The following is a 19258-nucleotide window of genomic DNA, read 5'->3' as shown; positions in this document are numbered from 1 at the left end:
ATTTTGAACACACTAGCTACCAAATCCCTAGTGTCACAAGTACTATATGTAGTTACAGCCTCTAAAAGAGGGGTGGCAAACCCTTTTGGTTTCAAGAGCAACACTGATGGTCAGGCAACCCTCAGGCCACACACACACACACCAGATATACAGTCTCACATGCTTTATCTGCTTGCATGTGCAGTGACTGAACTTGGGTAACCACTTTTACAAAGTATATGATACGAGCGACAGCACTATCTGCTAGCGTCTCCTCAAGCTTTCTCCCCACCTTTTCTTGAGCAAGCAAGCAGTCAATCAAACAAAGTGGGTTTTGTTTGTGGGCAGGCAATAATGAGCAGTTGTGTTAAGCAGTGGTAAGAACTTCCAAAAGTTTAAAAGGTTAAAAAGATATTTTTTAGCCTTGGAATAAAGTTTAAAACCTGTGTAGATAAACGCCGAGGACGCTGGAGAGGCAGGTATTGGATTCCCTTTGAAGCTGATTTACGATTCTTAGCTCCTCCAGGAATAAAAGAACACCAAAAATAGCCTTGCCCCCCAGTGAATTAGATAGCCGCTCAACCAGTGACAGCACTATCACTTATGAAAAACAAACAAACAAACTCCAATGAAACAATTACCGTATTTTTTGCTCTATAAGGCTCACTTTTTCCCTCCTAAAAAGTAAGGGGAAATGTGTGTGCGTCTTATGGAGCGAATGCAGGCTGCACAACTATCTCAGAAGCCAGAACAGCAAGAGGGATTGCTGCTTTCACTGCGCAGCGATCCCTCTTGCTGTTCTGGCTTCTGAGATTCAGAATAATTTTTTTCTTGTTTTCCTCCTCCAAAAACTAGGTGCGTCTTGTGGTCTGGTGCATCTTATAGAGCGAAAAATACGGTAAACAGCCTAGGTAGCTCAGTCAGGAATGACCTTTCCCCCAGTCTCACATGCAATCAAACACTCACACCTACATGTGCAAAGTACACACTGAAGCACACATGCGTGTGCACACGCGCGGACACACGAAATTAGTTTTTCCAGTCTTCCCACCCCATCACTGGGGGCTGAAAATGCTTCCTTCTACTCTGCACAGAAGGACCCCTAAATTTTGTCCCATAGATCAAGGGCAGGGTGCCTGCTTGGCATGCAGAAGACTCCAGATTCAATTACTGGCGGCATCACCAATTCAAAGGTTCAAGTAGCAGGTATGGGGAAAGTTGCCTCCAACTCTAAAATTCTATTTTTCTATGATTCTGCACATGCAATAGAGGGAAGTGGTGTAGAGAGAAGTGAGGGGCGGATGAGGCTCATCAATCTGGGGAGGTAGCCAACCTAGGAGAAGGAAACCTCTGATCCTAGACCTCTGCTGCCTTGTGGGAGAAGAAAAGGCTAAGAAGTGAACTCCAGAGGGGAGTCCCTAAGGCAGTTGGATGGCACCTTGTACACCTCCTTCCAGCAACTCCTGCAGCCAAGCTGGTGCCAAATGTATCGGTCTGCTTTCCTTTGGACCACATCAGTGAGACTGAGAGTGGGGTCTTGTCATCTGGGCAGCCCAGGAGCTCCATGCTCACTGCCCAGGCTTGCACCCTGGGGAGGTCACTTTGGTGCTGTTAACACAGCAGCTTGATTCCCCTACCCCCGCCAGAGGTGCACTCCATTTTCTCTTGAGACGGATGCCAGTGATGCCACTTACGTGAGTGTCCAAAACAAGACTCCGGATACAGCCGGTAAAATGTTTGTGCCGCAACTGGGGGTACGAATATGGAACCGATTCTTTTACTCCGCCCAACTGGAGGACCTGGTTCATATTCAAGTACCTTCAAAACACAGATGTGCTAAATAAGAGATGAATGTTAGTATTATCATGCCACTAAATATACACAGACAATAGCACAGAGTGGGTACACCAAGCACCAGGTGGTTGTTGTTGTTTTTAAAATGCTCCCCAAATAATGGAAGCTGTTATTCCTATTGCAAGGAAATAACTCCCCTGAGTCAAAAGCGTCTTTCAGTCGGAAGGAGTTAACTGATAGCAGGAAAGACATTGCAAATGTGCTCAGTAATTGACGAACATGTTGCGTCTCTATGTTGGGAAAGCGGCAGCATAGCCTGGTCCTATTCGTGTTTATTCAGAACTCGATGAGCATCCCTTTGTTCATTCTAACGGAGAGTAGGGCTTTGTGTGCTATTCCAAGGAAATCAGCACAAAAGCCACAGTGGGGTGCGCATGATCCAAATGAGCACATTCACATCCCTCACAGTAATGCAGCCTTCCCCTTCCCTTGCCTGATGACAAGGAAAGTTACCTTTGGGCAGGTAAGGGGGAAACAGAAGGGGCAGCAGCTACAAGTGCCTTTTCCCACTTACGTGGATGCTACCAGAATCTGAAGCCACATCTCCCTTTGCAGTATTGTTTCATTCTATTGTTCCTGCTGAAGGGGCCCTCCTATCTCAGTAGGAACAGCATGTGCAGCACCACCTTCTTCCTGGGGAGGAAGGGTGCAGCATAGAGGCCTCTCCAGCAACAAAGTGCTGATACAGCCGCCGCCACCGCTGCCTTCCCCCTGCCCTAAGGTAGACTGTCTCGGGGAGCTCTGGTGCAGGAGAAAGGAGACATAGCAGTGACTTCGCAGGATCAGGGTGAACCCAGCCCTATCTGCCCTGCTGTAATCAGGTATGTGGTTCATACAAGAGCCACACTGGATCCGGCCAATAGTTCAGCATCCTGTTCTCACAGCAACCATCTGGATGCCTGTGGAAACCTGCAACCTGGACATGAGTGCAAGAGAACTCTCCCCTCTTTGGGCTTCCAGCAACTGGTATTCAGAAGCACTGCTGCCTCTGGTTGTGGAAGCAAAGCATAGTCATCATGGCTAGTAGCCATCAATAGCCCTCTTCTGCTTCTGGGAATTCAAGGAACAGTGCTGCCCTTCACAAGCCCTCCCTCCTGAATGTCTGCAGCTTCACTACACAGAATGGCATTGCCCTGTGCTCCTAGGGGCTTATTTCCAAGTTCACCGGCACAGGATGGCGGTCAAGTAACCTGAAACTGCACAGAATCCAGTAGGGCTCCATGTGCCTAATTCTGCACAGGAAGGATTAAATCTACAGAAGCCCCTGTAAATGATTTTAGTGAAGTGATTCAGTGAACCTCCGCCTTCATCTTGACAAGTACTTTTATAGATATAAAGATAAAGACATAGATATTCCAATTTTGGAAAGTAATGTAAAGGCTACCTCCTTGACTGTGGAACAAAGGCCACAACCTCACAGTTTGTTCGGTCTTCAGTCGACAACCATTTTCCTACCCCTTCTATCTCTGACACAACTGCAGCTCCACAGTGATCCACGGTGAATCGAACATCCTGTGCCAAGGGGGGGAAAGAAATGGAAAGAAAATTGAAAGATTCTCATGTGCAGCCTCAGGCTCTTCGAAGATGAAACTGGAAAACGAGACGTAACAGGAGGAAATGAAAATAAAAGCGGCAAGCCTACAGAACGTCAACACTTAGCAATAGCCACAGAATCCAGATATAGATATACCGATTGCAGTTGGGCACCCTTCACACTCAGGATGGTTAAGAGCCTGCAGAATCAGGCCGAAGGGGGTCCATCTAGCTCAGTCAGGGGCATCATCTTGGGCCAGTCACTTCCTCTCAGCTTTACCTACCTCATAGGATTGTTGTGAGGATTTCTGAAAAGGCAGGAGGAATAACCCTGCCCTGAGCTCCTAGGAACAAAATTGGGATATAAATGTAGCAAGAGCTGCTCAGCAGTGGAACGGACTCCCTCGGAAGGTGGTGGACTCTCCTTCATTGGAAGTTTATAAACGGAGGTTGGATGGCCACTGGTCAAGGATACTTTAGTTGGATTCCTGTATTGCACGTGGTTGGACTAGATGGTCCTTGGGATCCTTTCCAACTCTACAAGTCTATGAGTCTAAAATAATTATAATAATTCCAATATTTGCAATGTACACCAAGTCTGCATAAATCAATTAAAATAATTTCTGGCTGCGTTAATGGGTTTCTCCATTCTTCCTTTTCTTTCCTGGCGCATTCCTTGTATAAACCAGGAGCCCCCAAACACATCAGGTGCCGCATGGGCAACTCACCTGCCGGCTGCTTCTCACTTCGAGACGGTGCCACCTTTTGTCTGTGAGGTTCACATAACTCGGCAGGTGCAGTTCCACAGTGCCCAGGCCATGGTTGACTTTCAGCACTGGAGTCCCGCCGGAAAGCTCTATGATGAATGAGAAAGAAAAGCGCAGAGTTGGATTGGGACCCATGATGGCCGTGGGACGGAAGCAAGGAGGCAGTTTGCATTGACTCTAAGCCCCTGAATCAGGGCCAAAATGTGTCACTTGCAGTTGCGAGAACCTTTCTTTTAAGAAATAGTAAATCTGGGATTCCTTCTGTTCCCTTCCAAAACACTTGTGAGTAAAAGCTAGATCTTATTCAGATCTTATTCTATCCTTATTCAGGCTCAGCAGAAAGCACAGAGTCCAGAAGTCATGATTGCAAACTCCCAATTAAAATGCCTCCCTCCCAGCTGCTGTTAGACACAGGAGGGAGCCTGAGGTCCTCCCCTACCAGTGTAGAGACTTATAGCACAATCCAAAAACCTAGAAGTCAGACAGACTGAATTCAATGAGGCTTACTCTCAAGTTAAGGGGGGAGTTAGGATTGCAGGGTTGTTCCCAAATTTGCCTCCTCCCATTTGGATGCTCAACGCTGCCACTTGTGAGACAACAACTATAATATGAGAGACGGGGGCAACATAAAACATTCCGTCACACGCTACATACTTCGACTTAGGGTGTGACCAGATTGCTGCTATTTTTAGGGTGAGGTTCAATCACATACAAGCAAATTCAGGTTTCACAAGAACAGAATCATAGAACTGTGTAGAATCGGAAGGGACCCCAACCCCCCTGAAAACCTGCCCACAGCTATTCCTGGGTTGCCTCAAACCATCAACGTCTGGTTAACAGCCAGATGCACTGACCCACTGCTCCACAGGAGGTGCTTTTATGGATAGCTGGTTGGGTGGTCTTACCCCCCAAAAGATCAGCCTTCTTTCAACAAAGGAAGTGACTGAAGCAACTGAAAGTGCGAGGAAAACGCTTGCTTTCATGCAACATCATCTAACCTCCCTGCAAATACATCCCAGTGAACGCTCATTAAATATAGCCAACATCATCTAACATCCCTGCAACCAAACCAGGATGAATTCTCAATAAACGGGGCGTCTGGAAGCACCCTAACAATACTATGAAAAGAAAAGGGAAAGTGACTATAGTTTTCACTCAATCTTCCCCTTCCCAAAAATAGATTTGCTATTTCCACCAAGCCATGTGAAAATAACATGAAGAAGTAAGGCTTCATTAATCATGCAATAACCTGCCTCAAAATAATTTGAAATACTCAAAGCAATAGATGCTTCCCAGTGGGATCTTTTTGACAGAAGGTCTGCTTCGTTTTCCCTTTGATGACTTCAACTCAAGAGATGAGCCAGAAGCCACACTCAGAAAGCACTAAAAACACCCATCGCTACATCATTCAGTGGCCCTGCTCGCATGTCACAGTGAACCAGTTACCGTGAACTCGGGAGATTGCTTCCGCTTCACTTCTCCCCTAACACAAACAGGGAGAATAAACCACTTTGCTCATAGAACTGGGAGTTGCGGTTTGTTTCACTCAAACAAACCATGACCAAGAAGCACCATCATGGTTAGTTTGAATCAAAACAAATTCCAATCCCCAGGTTGGATGCAACGCTCAATCAGGGTTCATGGTTTGTTGTGCCCGGTTTTGTTTGGGGAGGAGCCAACTAGGAGCCTTTTGCACATTAACAGCAAACCATTCACTATGGTTTGCCATGATGTGCAAATGCAACCATTGTCTTTTTTTAAAGGACTGGCGTACCATTAGGGAACATAAGCAGCCCTGCTAAAGTGCATGTGCTAAACAAGTACAGATTTGTCACGCCACCCCCACCCCCCAAAAATCTGTATCTCATACCAAAGGAACAGTGGCCTGGCCCACATGTCCCAGTAAACCATAGTTAAAATAAGCTAAGGTTTAATGTCAACAAGCAGCATTGTGGTGCTGGGACTGCCTTTTGCAATAAAAAGGTGCCCAAAGGCATATAAAATCCCTATTTTAGCTTAAAATGTGTACAAATGTGCATTTCAAATTAAAATGTGTGTTTTAGGGTAAGACGCGTAACAAAAAAGAGATTATTTTCTGCCGTTCAAAAAAAAAAAATCACAGAAAAGTGTGGAAAGAGGAGAGAATAGACCTGGAACATATGGAAATATGACATGGACTGGAACTGGACTTTTCCATCCATGCCTGCTTCTATGGCACAGTACAGCAGTACCTTGGTTCTCAAAAATCAAGGCACAGCTTCCGATGGGCTGCAGGAGCTTACTGCACTCAATTGGAAGCCACGTTGGACGTTCGGCTTCCAAAAAAAGTTCACAAACTGGAACACTTACTTCCAGGTTTGCAGCGTTCAGGAGCCGATTTGTTCGGGAGCCAAGTCATTCAAGTACCAAGGTATCACTGTATACAACATTCATGGCTAACAAATGTGCATTTTTATACTATTTTGTCTGTGGGGGATTTAAATGTGGTTCAGCTCTTCAAAAACAATCCAAGATACTGCCTAGCAACACTTCATCATTATCAAGTAGAACACCTGTCCTTAAATACCTTAAATAACCTCCCAGGCAGCAAAGAATTGCAGCCTCTTTTTATATTAGTTTGTTATGGGCATATATTTTGCTAGAAGAGCTGCAAATTCCATATGTGTTTGCGTGGGCGTGTTGGCAAAGAAGCAGGGGGGAAAATTGTGCTCCTGCTGGGGACAGCAGGGGTGGAGATGCATACAAAATTGTGGAAAGGTGCCTTCCTCTGATCAACTTTCCCTGCTTTTTTAAGCAGACACCATTTTTGGCCAGGAACATGTAGTAAGGTAAGGAAAGTGGGGCAGGCACACAATGTAGGAATCTGTCCTCTCCAGGGAAATATGTATTATTGGGCAGCCTATATAAATGTAATAGGACGTGGGTGGCGCTGTGGGTTAAACCACAGAGCCTAGGGCTTGCCGATCAGAAGGTGGGCGGTTCAAATCCCTGCAACGGGGTGAGCTCCCGTTGCTCAGTCCCTGCTCCTGCCAACATAGCTGTTCGAAAGCACAAAAGTGCAAGTAGATAAATAGGTACCGCTCCGGCGGGAAGGTAAACAGTGTTTCCATGCGCTGCTCTGGTTCGCCAGAAGCGGCTTAGTCCTGCTGGCCACATGACCCGGAAGCTGTACGCTGGCTCCCTCGGCCAATAAAGCGAAATGAGTGCCGCAACCCCAGAGTCGTCCGCGACTGGACCTAATGGTCAGGGGTACCTTTACCTATATAAATGTAGTTAATAAATTAAAAAAATCTTGACAGCTTACCATCATACAACCTGCCTGTCTGAAGGAACTAAATGGCTGTGATAAACAGATGAGCAACATCACTTGGGATTGTCGCGATGATCTCCCCGCAACCCCTGTAATTGTGTGTTTCTGTGGGCAATGTGAGGTTCCACCAATCAAATGCAAATACCTATTGCAATGAAGTTTTCTGAGTTCCCAGGTCCCGAATCTGACAGGGGGCCATTGTATAGCAAAAGCCCATCTGGAACATCGGTAATAAACTCGAGGGAGAGGGAGCTCTCAAAGCAAGGTCTGATGGGGCGGAACCAGGCATAGCCATTTCCATGGAAACTGTGCTTTGTCTGCTGGCAATCTGGTCCATGAAACGAAGCAGAACAATGGCACCTGAAACAAACAAAAGCAAAAGAGTAAACTTTTATTTATAAAGCATTCATTATTACTATTCACACGTACACGGCACTTTGCAAAGAATGACGAGGCAGGTCCCTGCCCCGAGGGACTTACAATCTAAAAACAGACACAAGGAAGACAACAGAGGAAGGAGAGAGGGAAGGAGGGCAGAGAGGACTGAAGGCTTAAAGAACAAGGCTCTGTATCATTTTATATAATTTATTAACAATAATACAGTAATTTCCCTTCCGTCTCAGTCACAGCAGCCACTATGGAGAAATTATCTTAGCACTTTAGATTTAAGTATACCCTGTGGGTGTGAGCTTAATCTGAAATGTAAAAGGTTCCCCAGCTTTGTTCTGATGCCATGTGGATGGACTGCATACAAGACTGAACATCACATACATGCATTTGTCTCGGAAGGCAAGACTTTATGTCGTTAGGCAATTGTTTTAAAAATGTTCAATAAAGTTAAAGAAAGAAAGAAAGAAAGAAAGAAAAGAAAAGAAAAGAAGGACCTCTTAAAAGGTCCATGCATCCCCCCCCCTCCCTTTTTAACACAGTAGTTTTATAGCTTGACTTCTTACAAGAGGAAAACAAGAGGGATGGGGAATGTGCGAAACAGAGTCTTTTCTCACCTGTAACCATTCAGCATGTCAATGCAAGTTCCTCCATTGAAACAGGGGTTGTGAGAGTACGAGCTACATGACCGGTGGACTCTCTCTCTAGCTGCACAGGTGCAGACGGCGCTGACGCTGGTTGTTATGGAGACAAGTGACACACTTCCGGTGTCCATCACTGTGGGGATGTCACTCACCGTGATGTAGTTCACGCACCCGCTGCTGCCGCTGCAGTCTGTCCTGTGGCATTCATCCACATCAACCTGAGAAACGTTCACTCCTAAAGCCAGCTGGATCTAAAGGGACAAACAGCCGCCACACTGCTTAGCAAAAAGGGCTTCCCAATCCTCCCAGTCATTTTCTGCGTCTACAACATAAACTTTTGTGGTCACTGAACACATGTCCTCATCGTTCTGATTGCAACACTTAAGAATCGTAGATTTGTAGAGCTGGAAGGGGCTCATCCACCCAATGCCCTGCAGAGCAGGAGATGCAGCTAAAGAAGCCCTGGCAGATGGTCACCTGACCCCTGCTTTAAAACCTCCAGTGAAGGAAAATCTGCCATCTTCTGGGGGGAGTGTATTCCCCTGCCTAATGGCTCTTACTGTCAGAAGGTTCTTCCTAAGAATCTCCTTTCTTGCAATTTGAATCTAATGAAATATTTTAATTTAGTCAACTATGTAATAGGCTTATGTTACAAAACCAATATGGATTTTGAATTTGATGTTTGTAATTCTTTTTCGGTTTTGGAATAAAGTTTTTTAAAAAAAGAATCTAATGGTAATAATAATAATAATAATAATAATAATAATAATAATAATAATAATATTTATACCATCTGGCTGGGTTTCCCCAGCCGCTCTGGGCAACTCCCAACAGACTATTTAAAACACAATAAAACATCAAACAATAAAAACTTCCCTAAACAGGGTTGCCTTCTAAAAATCAGATAGTTGTTTATTTCCTTGACTTCTGGTGGGAGGGCATTCCACAGGGCGGGTGCCACTACCGAGAAGGCCCTCTGCCTGGTTTCTGTAATCTTACTTCTCGCAGCGAGGGGACCACCAGAAGGCCCTCGGTGCTGGACCACAGTGTCCGGGCAGAATAATGAGCGTGGAGGGTGGCCGAGGCCGCTTCGGGCTTTAAAGGTCAACACCAACACTTTGAAGTGCGCTCGGAAACATACTGGGAGCCAATGTAGGTCTTTCAAGACAGGTGTTTTGTGGTCCCAGTCACCAGTTTAGCTGCCACATTCTGGATAAGTTGTAGTTTCCAGGTCACCTTCAAAGCCCCACACTGCAGTAGTCCAAGTGATAACCAGGGCATGCACCACTCTGGTGACGCAGACTGCGGGCAGGTAGGGTCTTAGCTTGCATACCAGATGTCTCCCCTCTGGAGCAGCAAAAAAACAAGCTGCTTCCATCTTCCATGTGACTTTTGGAAAGAACACAGTTGTAGTAGAACACATGCAGAAAAGCCCTGGATTCAATCCCTGGCATCTCCACTCCCATCAACCCCAGCCAGCATGGCCAGTGGCCAGGGGTTTTGGGAGCTGTTCTTTAACAATGTCTGGAGGGCTGTAAGCTTCCAATCCCTACATGGACTAATTGTCTGAGCTGGAACAAGGCAGCTTAAAAATATGTTTATTCCATCGACAAGCCTTTCACCCCGTGAGAGTCCACTGGGTTGTGATACATTTCCTCTGGAGTCAATGGGATTCTGTCTTGCACCCTGAAAGGACTTGCATGTCAGCCAACATCACATCAGCCCAGATGGCAGACGGGTTGCAGCCTCACCTTGCTTTTGAAGGCAGCAACCTGTCCCAGCAGTTTCTCTGGCCTGTAATAGGAGGAGCCATTTTGAACCACAAATCTCACGTCAGTCTGTCTCCCGTCTATATTTGTCACGCTGAAAACCACGATGTCCTCAAGGCGGACCGAGAAGATGCCTGCCAGAAGATCCTTAAACTTGTCGTGCCTGCTCTCCTCAGGCTCATCCTTCCTTATGAACTCTTCTGCAGTCATGTCTGATATGGAGATGGGTGGTTTAAAAACAAAACCAGCTTATCGGTCTAAGAGTCTCAGGACATGCAGTTAACTACTTCATATATGTTTATTTGAGAGACACACACACACACACACACACACACACCTGTTTCCATTTCTAAACAGTGCACACAATCCTCAGAAAACGGGGCAATAAAAGAATAAAAATATATCATAAAACCAACTATATTTAAAGCTATTTTTACACTTCCTTTGCTTTTCCCAAGGAACTCGTGGCAACGTACATGGTTCCTCCAAGCCCCATTTTATCCTTACAGGTTAGAGCATGGGTGGGCAAAGTAAGGCCCGGGGGCCAGATCCGGCCCAATCACCTTCTAAATCCAGCCCACAGACGGTCCGGGAATCGGCGTGTTTTTACATGAGTAGAATGTGTCCTTTTATTTAAAATGCATCTCTGGGTTATTTGTGGGGCATAGGAATTTGTTCATTTTTTTCCTTCAAAATATAGTCCAGCCCCCCCCCCCCCGGTCTGAGGGACAGTGGAACGGCCCCTGCTGAAAAGGTTTGCTGACCCCTGGGTTAAAGGGTCAACCTGGAGATTTGAACCAGGCTCCCCTTGCCCAACGCTCTAACCATTACACCATACTGGCTCTCTCATTGGCTTCCACTGCAACCTGGCTAAGGTCCATTTCACATCTAGGAACATAGGAAGCTGCCTTATACCGAGTCAGGCCACCTAGCTTAGTACTACATACACTAACTGGCAGCAGCTCTCTGGGGGTTTCATACTAGAGTCTCTCCTAGCCATTCCTGGAAATGCCAGAGACTCAACACATAAGCTCTCTCTCTCTCTTTGCCGAAATAGCTCTTCCCGCTAGTTGCCTTTCTTTCATACATTATACGATCACAGACCTGTTAAAACAACAAAGAATGGGGAAAAAATGGCTTCCTGATAGTACTCTTGTGAAGTGGTTCACAACAAATTCCTGTGCACATGTTGTTCAGCAAGTTGTGTTATTTTTAACTCAATTATTACAAATTATACAAAACTACCACCCAAAAAAAGCCACATTAGGTAAAGAGAAAGCAGACGGCTGAAGGGAATCTTTGGTGAGGACCCACAGCTCTGGGGCAGATGCATGGGAAAGTCTCGGGTCCAATCTCCAATGGCCTCTCCAGTTAGGGCTGGGAAATATTGATGGAGAGCCCCTAAATGGGGAACCTCAGGCCCCCCAGAATCCAAATACGGCCCTCTAGGTCTCTCTACCTGGCTCTCGGGACTCTCCCCAGCCACGCCCCTCTCCCTAGGCCACACCCCTTGCCAACCCTCCCTCCTTGGCCTTTTCTCCTGGCCTGGTTGGAGGACAGAGGGTGAGTGAGTGCTTGTAGCAAATAGTCTACTGTGCAAAGGCAAAAAAGTGACATTTGCTGCTTCACCCCATATATGTGACCCCAGGAGGAAATATGGGTTTTTCTGTCTATCTAAATAAGGTCCCTTACCCTGGTTGGCACAAGGCAGCTTCCTTAAATTAAAAAAAAAAAAAAAACCACCAGCAGACTAGGCTGTTCTGCCAATAGAATTCAGCCCCCTGAGATCAGTAAGAGGCGAGATGTTTCTACGCACGATGGGAATCAAAACTCAGCCAACGAAACAAAACTAACCTGCCAGGCGTACGGTTGCCGAGTTCCGAATGGCTTCGTTTTCTATCTCTTTGACATGTATCTGCACAGTTGCTAGAACGTCAGGCCAGATTCCATCTGACACTCTGATTTTAAACTCGTACGTTCCCTGAGGAGCATTATCCACCATAAGCAGAGAGCCAGTCCTTTGATTCAACCTGAAAGATCTTGAACCACAAAACACACACTCATGCTCTGCAATCAGTAAAATGTCTCATGGGCAACACGCTTCATTCTCCAGGGGCACCATTTTCACCCAGGCCAAGTTTATTTAAACATTCTAGGGGCATTTATTTAGCTGCGTTCTCTGGTTCTTGTTAACACAGGGAGATTTAAGTGGAAGGTGAGCCTCCCTGCACCTGATTTTGCTTCCGTATACTCTCTGTGGCTAAGCAGTGACCAATTCTGATGTAAATGTCTTCTTGACAAGGATTATTCCTGCAGAGGCAACTGGATGGGGGAGAAGCTCTACTTCCTCATTGTAGATTTTACTTACATTAACGTATCATCCACATACCCAAATTACGTAACATCTACATCTCCGCTGCCCAGGGGAAGACTGGGAAACCGCAGGAGTCCATGCCTCTCTTTCTGGCCCTTCAGGTTCTCCCTACACTACACCCCTCACTAACCCTTGCTTTGCACCCTTCCTTGAGTTTTTGCCTGACTGGAATTTGTCCTTGAATTCTGATAATGCCTCTCGTTTCCCTGAATGAAGGACTGGGGGCGGGAGAGAGAGTTGAGAGTGTATACAGAAACTGGGCCCCTTACAAAGGTAACATTTACGTTCCTTGCTCTTCCTACTTTCGTCCACTGGCAAGCTGCTCCGAGGAACCCTGTCCCTGGCCAAGAAGGGGTAGGCATTTGCAAATTCAGAGACGGCAGGCAAGAGCCAGGAGACGGAATAGCACCCACAAGGCTTCCAGGGGCTGGCAACAGGCCTTTTGCTGGGAGGTGGTCCTCAGCCGATGCCCTGCTGATGTCAGACCTGGCTTCCGGCAGAGGGCCAACATGCCTTCTTAAACACTCAAGGACATTCTTTGGGATCACTGATGGGTGTGGCTCCACAAAGCATGTATTATTTGAGTGTTGAAGGATGCACATTTGTCATTCACACTTCTAGTTACAGGTAGGCAGCCGTGTTGGTCTGCCGCAGTCAAAACAAAATAGAAAAATTCCTTCCAGTAGCACCTTAGAGACCAACTAAGTTTGCTATTGGTATGAGCTTTTGTGTGCCGGTATCTGAAGAAGTGTGCATGCACACGAAGGTTCATACCAATAACAAACTTAGTTGGTCTCTAAGGTGCTACTGGAAGGAATTTTTTTATTTTGTATTCACACTTCTGCCAACCTTGATGGGGGGGGGACACACACAACTGCCGTGCAAAATGCTGGGATGCTATGTATACGGTGCCCTGCATTAACCCTGCTTCACACCTTTGGTAAAGGGGGTCTCAGCATTTCATGGCGCAAATGCGGCTGCATCAGTGACACGGCAGATTGTCCCAATTGTAACCCGCAATAAATGGCAAGTGCAAGTTTAATAGATTGCCATCTCCGTACCGCGCAATAATCTAGGCTTTATATATACAAAGCACACATAACAAAACGTAAGAAAATAATTACAGAAGCATAAATATTAAATATTGCTCTGCTTGACACAAATACAATCCTCACTTGTGCATTTTTCCTTCAGAGACAAATGTTTTATTGTCCCAGTCATCCTGGTCGGGTGCAAACACTTCCCCAAGCACCGTTGTCGACCATTTTCCTGTTGAGATAAATTATAATAAATCTGCATTAATTTTTCCCCCTTTTTTCCGAGGAGCTTGATATCCCAGAGCATTTATTGCTGCATTTGTCACTTTTATTGCTGCTTGGCTTTCACAAAGGTTATGATCCAAGACGTTTCAAGTAATGCAATAGCAAGTACTCTGATCTTTCATGTAAGTGCAGCTGGGAAGCTCGTCCACAAATACTGCATATATAGGATTGGGCACGCTCTGGTCTTAAATTAAATAAAATAAGATTTCTGTGCAGAGCTAACTAAAAACTCTTCCCCAGATAAAGCTGATTTCTAGTGCTTGAATATATTGCAAAAAGAGAGAGAGAACATCTGCATTTGTGGGTTTTATCCCTCAAATGCAACTAGCGGAAGTAAAGCAACAATGAAGAGTGTAGCTCTATAGCAACGGCTCTGCGTACCATCCCAGGTTCAGTCCCTGCTTTCTCCAGTTTAAAAGGCTTTCTGGGAACAGAAGCAGGGGAAGACTCAGCCCAAATTCTAGGAGAGGAGCTGCTGGCTGGAGTAGATAGCAACTTGGTCCAGCTCAGCAAAATCCCAATTTGTATTTTTACTATACACCTCATTCTCCCCATCTCTGAGATTTGACCAGCCACCGCCACACAACCTTTTCCATTCGTTTGCACTTCATGGCCCTTGAATCTAGCAGTGACCCAGACCGTGATCAACTCCCGCCTGGAAACCTATGTCCCCACTGTGGAAAGACGTGTGGATCCAGAATTGGTCTCCACAGTCACTTACGGACTCAACTGTTAAAACCATGTTTATGGAAGACACTCTTACTCAGCTAAGAGTGATCGCCAAAGAAGAAAGAAGAAGAAGATCCAAACACAAAGTCAAAGGCTGCATGGACAACAGAAGGGGAGCAGGGCTCAGAGCTGACTGCATAATATAGGGATACAAGTGCACCTGAAGCACCTCAAGCTGCCAGGGTCTATTGCCTGGACCCTCACAGAAACCTCCCACTAAGTACAAAGAATCAGATGCCTCCCAGCCCACGTCACCAGCCTGGCAGGGCAGGGAGCATACCAGGAGGGGGGCAATGGGATGGAGGAGGAGCACCTGTCTTCAGGACAGAGGGTTGGCCCTTTAAAGCTCTGTAGTTCTCCGCAAGGGGGTGGAGCCTAGAGGAGGGGCATCTGGAGACAAGAGGCTTAAAAGCCCCAGTTTCCCTCCCAACGTGCCTCTGAGCAAGTTACTCACTTGCCTCTTTCTCTGCAGGATCTGGCACCAGACCAGAACACAAGGCTGCATAACCATAAGCACTAGAAGCTTGTTCCTGTTTCAAAGTGGTGTTAACAGGCCTAAATCAATTGTGTTCATTAATTTCAATGGGGAAACTCAAGAATAGAAGTTACACTGGATACAACCCCAGAGATTCTACTTCGAGGGAAAGCATTCCTATGGATTTGCCAAACTTGATTCCATGTTGTTTAGGAAATTCCCTGCTGTTTCGCTGGTTCTAATCAGAAAAAAAAAAAAAAAGTGGGGGAAAGGGCACGGAAGAGTCCTTGCCTGAGGGAACTGGCTAATGAGGACAAAAGTAATATGAAAGCTAGCAGCTTGCTTTGTCTGATTGCCTAGGCAACACAGGAGGAGGCAGTTCTATGTAACCTGCATTCAGGACAACTGCTTCTGCCTGCAGACTGCACAAATTACTTTGCAATATCAAATGCATGCAGGGTGACATTATTTCGTTATTCTGAATCACCTTGCCTGCTTGGGAGGAAGCCCATTTGGATTGAACTGCATTTGTTTCTGAATAGACAGCCTGCAGATCTTTGCCATCGACACAATGTTCACTTTTTTAAAAAATGAAGTAACCATTTGGAGTGTTACTCCCCTGCTCCACCCTTTAGCTCAGGCATCCCCAAACTCGGCCCTCCAGATGTTTTGGGACTACAACTCCCATCATAACAGGACCAGTGGTCAGGGATGATGGTAACTGTAGTCCCAAAACATCTGGAGGGCCGAGTTTGGGGGTGCCTGCTTTAGCTGATCGCACATGGGGTTTGCGTGCTACCTTGCAAATTGCTACAAAGGGCCTTTTAAAGAAATGAAATATATAAAATCTTTGCCATTTCACACTGAGCATGTACAGAACGTTTTCCATCTCTTCGGTTTAGGATTTATAGGAAGAAGCATCAGGGCTGCAACTAACAGAATCTTTCCTTAGATGGAAAGAGGCATCAAATCCCTTTCCAGGTCAGAAACAGTCATTGAAAACCAGTTGTTCTTTTAATAGTACCTACTGTGGTGAGGAGAAGCAGCTTGCTTGCTGCAACTCAAATCTGCACCACCAGGACATTTTCAATTTCCCCATCTATCTCTCACCCTTCATGATATAAGTCTGTTTCAGTCAGTCACTTATCTTTCTCATTCTCCCCATCCATTCACAAGCTGTTAGCAAGGATGACCCACAAGTTGAAATTTTCATTTGGCCGCAGTCATTCAGCTAGTTTGGACCAATCATTCCATGGCTGGTTAATAGTCTGGAACAGTCAGCTAAAATGCCATCCATTAGCCTATGTTGAGGAGGAAGCGCGATTCCTACCCACCCCACCCATTGCGTACCAAGTTTTGACCTGCACATATATGATCAAACTGCTATAATGGTGGTCCCAGTGAGTGGCAAAGTCCTTTTTCATTGTGGAAGCCATTTTTATTTTCCAAAAACACACATAAAAATGGTGCCCACTTATCCTCTTGGAACTCTGATTCTCCACTCCACTGAAAGGAGTTCTCCTCTCTGAAAAGAAAAAGAGGGGGATTCAAACTGCAAATTTCAAGCTGGGTAAAATGTTTCTGAATTCCTCGTGGTCATTTCTGACCAGCCCTAGTGTAAACTGGCTCTCTGTTTGACCTCCTCTGACTACAGGAGAGGAGATGACAGTTAAAGCATGTCAAGACATCTGTACAAATATGCCCATAGTTTATGTGATACCCACCTCTGTGTACATAAACATAGATCACTTTATGGCCAGCTTCATGGCTGTTGTCATTTTCGTCACCAATAGTTATGGTCAATATGTTTGTGGAACTCACAGGGGGGCTCCCACTATCGGTTATAATAATGGGGAGGTGGAACAGCTTCTGCTTTTCTCTGTCAAAGGACCTCAGAGCAGTGATCGTTGCAGTATTATTTCCATTGTCGGTAAGAGAGAAATCCAAAGAATTTTGATAATCTGGTGGCAAGAAAAACATAAAAGGTGGCCCATTCTCATCACTGTCTGGGTCAAAAGCCCAAAGAAGAGGAGATGCAGGGCTCATGGAAACCAGCTGAGGCCCTGGCATATTTTCCCAGACCACAGGCATATATGGGGCCTCAAACCTTGGCCCGTTGTCATTGACATCCAGCAAGGCAACCAATACCGTAACACTTCCTGTTTGGGCAGGTAGGCCTTGATCAGAAGCCTGTATTATTAGACGGTACTCCTGAATGACCTCGCGATCCAGCGGTTTGGCCACGGTCACGTGGCCATCCTGGTCTATCGCAAATTGTCCAGCTGGATCAGAATCCACCTGGATGGAATATTCAGTATCCCCATTCAAACCAGAATCCTCGTCTGTGGCCGTCACGGTGATTATGGTGGTTCCCACAGGTATGTTTTCAAAGAAAGGGCTCAGCTGGACAAACTGAGAACTGAAAACCGGCTTGTGGTCGTTACGGTCTTCTACCTCGATCAAGCAAAAGGCAGTGCTGGAGAAATCTAGGTCTTCCACCTTGATTGTAAGGTTGAACCACCTTTCGTGGATTTGCTCATAATCCAAGGCCTTTTTCAGCCTGATGGTAGCGTGGTGGCCTTCCTTGTGGCTTTCAATGTAAAACTTCTGTTCTGGATCCCCACCAATAATGCTGAATGTCAAGTGAGCGTTTTCCCCGCTGTCTTCATCACTTGCCGACACTTCCAGAACCTCTGAGTTGACGGCTATGGTTTCGGGGATTACAGTATGCCAAACTTCCTGCGTGAAGCTAGGGATATGATCGTTTACATCTGCAACCCAGATGGTTGCTGTGCCTGTCCCCGCCAGTCCTCCACCATCTTTTGCTTCAACGGTAAGGAAATATTTTTCCATCTTTTCTCTGTCCAACATCCCTTCCGCCACATAGATGTTGCCAGTACTGGGATTGATTTTGAACAAGTCCATATCCAAGTCATTTTTCACACTCTCAATTATACGGTAAGTCAAAATTGCATTGAGACCCACGTTTGGGTCATCCAAGTCTACAGCTGTCATCTCCATGACGAACGTGTCTTCAGGTGAGCTTTCAAAGACACTCCCGTTGCAATCACTGGGCATGCAGGTGAACACAGGGGCATTATCATTTATATCCCAGATGTTTATAATCACATCTGCAAAGCCAGTAAGCCCTTCCCCTCCTTCATCCGTTGCCAGCACAACAAATCTCCAAAGGGCTCGCTCTTCCCGGTCTAACATTTTCTGGGAATAAATGCTGCCTGTGTTCTCATCGATAGCAAATACATCATCTGCCCCATGTCCATGCAAGGAGTATCTCAGATCACCTCCATCCAAGATGCTATCAGGATCATTTGCTACAACCTATGGAGAACAAAGTTTAAGATGCATAGATCAAGTAACCACAGATCATAAATTCAGCATCATATATCAACACAGAACAACAAATAAAAACGATGTACTGGGTATAGGCTGAAAACAAACAGTATCCTTATCAAATGCTGGCAGCAGCATCTTTCAAACTGAAGCTATTATCCTAAATAAGCATTTGGCATTCAGACTGCATGTGAAGCACCAGCATATCTAAGAAGGTAAGAATCAGAGCCACATTTTTGTCACAAAACAACCTGATTCAAGTTCTAGATTTAGGAAATTGGCAAGAATGTAATCCGTGCACATCAATGGAATCAGTTTGTTAAGGTGCAACCTGTGCAAATGTCCAGATTTATCTGTTGGCAGAAGAAGAAATTGGCCATCATCCTACCCTTCTGTACTGGAAACAGGAAACCCCACGTGCACAGCTGAGAACCCCAACCAAGTTGCCACCAACAAACAGGCCGACTAATGGCTGGTTCACTACTAGAGGCAGCCACTTTAAGCAAGCAGCAAAGCCATGAATCACTTTTGGGTTGCAGTTTCCAGCAGTACCACAGGCTGATCTATGCATCACCTTGTATCAGAGATGGGAACCTCAGACCCTCTCAAAGTTGCTGGACTACAACTTCCATCACCCCTGCCCATTGGCCATGCTGCCTGGGGCTGATGGGAGCTGGTGGTCCACATCTGCAAGCCCACAGGACTCCCAGCCCTGGGGACAGAGTATTTTGGTTTATTTTTGTGGCTTTTATCATTGACTTACC

The 19258-nt window shown here is 45.9% G+C and overlaps 1 protein-coding gene across 2 annotated transcripts in view; it reads right to left on the bottom strand.

The window, feature by feature from the left end:
- The window catches only part of LOC310682707 (neural-cadherin-like), a 91922-nt gene that overhangs the window by 14814 nt on the left and 57850 nt on the right, over positions 1-19258 (bottom strand). Inside the window, exons 18-26 of one of the 2 annotated variants that reach the window (XM_083451797.1) lie at positions 16868-18482; positions 13793-13886; positions 12098-12282; positions 10226-10455; positions 8448-8725; positions 7589-7803; positions 4095-4222; positions 3218-3345; positions 1674-1797 (exon numbers count right to left, since the gene is read on the bottom strand). In XM_083451797.1, the coding sequence (XP_083307923.1) occupies positions 1674-1797; positions 3218-3345; positions 4095-4222; positions 7589-7803; positions 8448-8725; positions 10226-10455; positions 12098-12282; positions 13793-13886; positions 16868-18482 (2997 nt within the window). Of the gene's footprint in view, positions 1-1673; positions 1816-3217; positions 3346-4094; positions 4223-7588; positions 7804-8447; positions 8726-10225; positions 10456-12097; positions 12283-13792; positions 13887-16867; positions 18483-19258 lie in introns of those variants that run through there. The other variant, XM_083451798.1, reaches the window with a different exon arrangement.

The sequence above is a fragment of the Podarcis tiliguerta genome, assembly GCF_965153285.1.
Source record: "Podarcis tiliguerta genome assembly, chromosome: 8".
Taxonomy (NCBI): domain Eukaryota; kingdom Metazoa; phylum Chordata; class Lepidosauria; order Squamata; family Lacertidae; genus Podarcis; species Podarcis tiliguerta.
This window is presented reverse-complemented; position numbering and strand designations above follow the sequence as displayed.